This window comes from Apium graveolens, chromosome 6, assembly GCF_009905375.1.
Source record: "Apium graveolens cultivar Ventura chromosome 6, ASM990537v1, whole genome shotgun sequence".
NCBI lineage: Eukaryota > Viridiplantae > Streptophyta > Magnoliopsida > Apiales > Apiaceae > Apium > Apium graveolens.
Window position 1 is genome coordinate 12,193,550 of NC_133652.1, and position 5,246 is coordinate 12,198,795.

Consider the following 5,246-nt stretch of genomic DNA (forward strand, 5'->3'; position numbering starts at 1 on the left):
ATAATTTGTTAATAGGTTAAATGACTTGTGATAAAAGAAAATAGTATATAGGGTTCACCCGGGTTTAAACAAAATGAAAATATTGATCCATATTGAAACACAAATTTAAAAAAATAGTAAACGTAGTTAGTTGGGGTTTTTGTATTGATTTAAAACAAAATAATAATACTACTAACACATTTATAAAAAATTATAAAATTAATGGAATTTCAAAAAACGAATTTGTCGATCAGTTTGTCTAACTTAAACACTCCCTTTGACAAACTTAGGTTTAGCCATCCTCCAAAGCCTATTCTTCCTCCTCGTAAACTTCACAAGTCTTTTACCCCCTAAATCCCCTCTCCCTGTCTTCACAAATTCATCATACATATTACATTATACACACACCACTTGCACACACAAAGCTTTCACCTTTGTAATTCCATCAAATTCAAACACCATGTTGCTAAAATTCTTGATATTTGTTGCTACAATTCATGGGCTTTTTACATCACTTACAGAATCAGTTAGATTTGATCTTGAATCTGGCAACACTAAATGCATATCTGAAGACATTAAATCAAATTCAATGACTGTTGGAAGTTACAGAATTGTTAATCCTAACGAACCCCATCATTTTCATCCTTCTTCTACTGAACAGCCTCATCAGCCTTTGCCTGACTCTCATAAACTTACTGTCAGGGTAATTTTTCAACTTTTTACCCTCCTTTTTATCTTCCCTTTTTTGGGTTTTTGTTTTTGTGAATTTTTGTTTGGGATTTGTGTTCAAGATTGGATTTTTATGTGGATTTTGTGTTTTTACCCAGCTTTTTATCTTCCCTTTTTTGGGTGTTTGTGGATTTTTGTTTGGGATTTATATTCAAGATTGGATTTTTAGGTGAATTGTGTTTTTTTTGTCATTATAGCAAGAAGATCAAGAACTTCAGCTGTGTAAATTGGTTTTATTTGATCAGATATTAGCAATGAATAAGCAAAGATTATTTAGGGGTTGTTTTAAGAATTACGGTTTTATCTTCCCTTTTTTGGGTTTTTGTGTTTGTAAAATATTGTTTGGGATTTATATTTAAGATTGGATTTTTATGTGGATTGTGTGTTTTTTTGTTCTTAAGTTAAGAAAATCAAGAACTTTAGCTGTGTGTGTTGGTTTCGTTTGATCAGATATTAATTAAATAAGCAAAGATTATATAGGGATATGAATTATGGTTATTATTGTGTTTATTAGATCAAGCAGCAGCAAAAATAGTTGTTTTATTGGTTTTGCTATTCATCTAGTTGGAATCAAAGAAAGACAGCTAATTGATGGTTTATTTGGAGTTTGTGTATGATTATTGTGTGGGATGTTTAGGTATGTGTTATTGAATGCAGGTGACAGCTACGTCTGGTAATAGCTATCACTATGCGGATCATGTGCAGAATGGTCAGTTCAGTTTTCAGGCAGTAGAAGCTGGAGACTACATGGCTTGCTTTTGGGTTGTTGATCAGACCCCTCCCGCAACATTGACTATTGATTTTGATTGGAAGTCAGGTGTGGCCACCAAGGACTGGTCTAATGTTGCCAAGAAAGGGTCTATTGATGTAAGCCGTCTCTTATTGTTTGTTTAAGTTCATTTTGGACAACTTTTATTTGATTGTGAACTTGTGATCACTTGGAAGTATGGTACTGAAGGAGAAAAAATGATTGATTGTTAATTAATAAATGGATCAAAGTTATTGTCACCATAAAAAGCGTAGAAGTGGTTGGAACAGAGTTTTGGTTTTGTAAATTATGGCACTTGCTAGTTGTAGCCGAATCTTCTTGAAATCATTAATTTGCTTCCTTTTGGAGAGATATTATCTATGTATATGTTTTTTGTTCTTTTCTCTCAACTTGTAGCAGTTTAATGTCACTTTTTTTAGTTTTAGCGAGTTTGAGATTATGCGTAGATACCGTCAAGCAGTGCAATATGAAACATAAATTAAATGTTATATTTTGAAGGACAAACTAGAACTTGTCCAAATAAACCCTGCAGTGCATTACCTGACTTTTAATAGCTTATTTCTATCTACAATTGTAGAGTCATATTTTAGATAGTAGTTGGATCATGGAGCTTAAGATAGGAATACCTATAGTTTAGTTATGTATCCGGGGTTAAAATTTGATGGGAATTTTAGCATAACCGCCGTTAATTGTTCCGGGTACAAACTGGCATTTTTTGTTGTTAATACTTAATTCCTAACATATATGTTTAACGAGGGTAGGTAAATATACAATTTTTACTGCTTAAAACCCTTGCCTCTAGGAATTGTTTGACCAGGAAACACATTGCTATTATGTCCAAGTGCTATGTAAATGGTATGTGATACAGTAGTAGTATCTGTTTCGCAACTTGGGACATAATTTGTACTTGTAGAACACAAATTCGCTTCCTGACATAAGATTAAGAAAAGTAATAGATCCACACATCAGCCAGCAGTTATGTGCATGATTCTATTGGTTTATGCGGTCCAATGTTGAGATCTTAAAGTACTGCTATCTCTTTTTTGATTAACTACTAATATATTGCTTTCAATTTAAGATTACTAGATTTTCAAATAGTCTTTATACCATACACAAGTATGGATAATTTAGTTACAATTTGCTCTCTTATTTGTTACCAGGCCATGGGAATAGAGGTGAAGAAATTGTACGAAACTGTTACATCCATTCACGAGGAGATGTTTTATCTTCGCGAAAGGTAATGTGATCAACCATGTATATCCCAATAAGAATGTCGTAACTATGAACGTTTGTTTAATCAACTCATCTTTATAGTACTTGTCTTCACTTCTTTGTTGTTTTAGAATATCCTTCCACTTTTTGTAGCACATGCAAAGACCACCAGTACACTTCAAAGTAATATGATATTCCAAATCATTTGATTATTGAACATCCTGGGACCCCCAAAAATATTTAAATTTAACCACTCCAAGGGCTTGAATATAATAAAACTCACAAATAACTCTTCTGTTCAATGAGAACGAGCAGCTTTTACCTGATGAACCAAATTTTTATCAATCAAGATGACCGATCATTGAAAGAATTGAAGTTATTGTCCAAATATAGCAGCTTCCTAATCCCACTGAAACTTAAGTTCTGTGGTATGTCTGATAGAAGTCATTTTTTGGTAACCCGAACTAAACTCCCACGAATTTTAGTTTTTCATCTCACCAAAGAGAATTAAAATATATATACGCGGAACTTCTATCTTAGGCCCATAAGCCAGTCTTCTAATTAATATACAAGTCAGGCTAATATGATTATTGCTCTGAGTAGCTAAAATTATAGTTATATTTCCCCTGCATATTACATATGGTATATGTACTTGATCCTAGCATTATTCAAGAAAGTTGATGTTTTCCTGGATTTCCAGCTAATTACGCATGAAATTTATCTGTTAACAAACTGATATGATAGCAAAAGGGTACTGCTGGGTATCGACCAGCATAAATCGTTCACAATACAATGTTTGGAGTTCTTGAGTTCTGTTGACATGATAGCTGATTTTCCAACAATAAAGTGAATACATTCTATGGTATATGGGCAGTCATCTACAAATCTACATGAATTGACATGTAGAGACTAGAAGTCAAAATTTTATTTTGGTAAATCAAAATGCATTGTCAGTGAGAAAAGGACATAATGCATGTTGACATTTAACCCTTATGGTGCCTGAGGACACTCTTTGACAATTGCTCTCTAATTGTTTCAGGGAAGAAGAGATGCAAGAACTCAACAAGGCTACAAACTCTAAAATGGGATGGCTTAGTTTGCTGTCACTCATGATTTGCTTATCAGTTTCGGGTATGCAGTTATGGCATCTGAAGTCATTTTTCGAGAAGAAGAAGCTTATTTAACTTGGGTCATATATTCCTAGTCGTCTACACTATTTAATAGTAAACCACGCTGTAGTTCACGTCATTTGTTTATGTACATTATGTAAAAGTACAAGACTTGGAGACTTTACAAACAAATTGAGTTTTTAGTCTGAATTATTGTTCGACGTTGAATGAGAACTTTTGGCTTGCTGTGTTGAATTATCACATCATATGCTTTTAAGAATGTGTCGAAGCACAAATAAGCACCATGGCAAGAATGTGCTTTAAGCTCATAAAATTACACTCTGAAGTCTTCTTGAACCAACTGTATTGATGATTGAACCTAACCAATCTACTCGGACTATGATTCCAAAGATGCAGTGGAGATCGTATTTAACAAACAGTTACAAGTGCTCTTGTCTCAAAATGATTAGTTCTTGTATTGTCATGGAATCAATAATTTGTATGGTGCAGATTGGTTTCACTTGATCAGATAATAACTATTACTAATCAACATAGAAACCGAGGGCTGTGTTTTAGTTCCAGTTATAATGGTATTCCTATTTATTTTAAAGCAACCATGGTCATACCAAATTGAGTACAAATATAAACTTCTTTGGGCTATAAAATAATATTTTTCTTAAAAATATTTTCTTAAAGAAAACATCTTTCAGGGGTAAATTACAAAACTGAAAGTTACAAACAAACGCAGTCTTAGTTGGGCTAAAATATTTCATACTAATTCAAACATTCCATACTGTCTTTCTATTTTCCAATCCTATGCATAAATATTTCTAATGGCAACTCAAATATCAAAAAAAAGCGGTCAGGACATTCAAAATGGACACAAATTACTTATTTTAAGATAAGCCCAGAGGCCCGATAGTTGAGACCGGGCTCAATATTGTCGGGTTAGCTAGGACAGGATTAACGCCAGGACCCTGATTCCCTGAACCCTACTATCCACTGCACACTTATTTATAGCTTCCCCTTCATTTCTTTATTTGTGCAGCTTAGTAAACAAACAAACCCCCTGATTGTAATAACAATAACAATATTAATAAACATTCCCCTGATTGTGTAATTTCAAGATGTCTAAAATGAGAGTTTTTATGTTTTTCATGTTTTACTTATCAGTAACCACCTGTTTCTTTCTGTTGTCTAAATGGGCTACTCAAAACCCTGTAATTGATTCCAGGACGCCTGTAGATGTGTTCATCACATTGCTTCTTGGTGCTCATGTCCTGGTTTTTATCCACGTTTTTCCGCGAAAACAAGCCATTACTAATTTCTTGACCTATCTTCATGGTATGGGGGACACTTGGGTCATTGGTTTTTGTATCATTGTTCCAGGAGTAGTGGCTGAGGACTTTGTGTTGAAATATCCTAAGAGAATTGAAACTTGGGTTTTT

The 5,246-nt window shown here is 33.6% G+C and overlaps 1 protein-coding gene across 1 annotated transcript; it reads left to right on the forward strand.

The window, feature by feature from the left end:
- The first annotated feature begins 219 nt into the window (after positions 1-219).
- LOC141668039 (transmembrane emp24 domain-containing protein p24delta9-like) lies at positions 220-4,059 on the forward strand. Its single transcript, XM_074474722.1, has 4 exons — positions 220-682; positions 1,366-1,575; positions 2,638-2,714; positions 3,729-4,059. Exons 1-4 carry the CDS (start codon positions 440-442, stop codon positions 3,871-3,873), a joined length of 675 nt encoding a protein of 224 aa, XP_074330823.1. The 5' UTR covers positions 220-439; the 3' UTR covers positions 3,874-4,059.
- Positions 4,060-5,246: the final 1,187 nt, after the last annotated feature.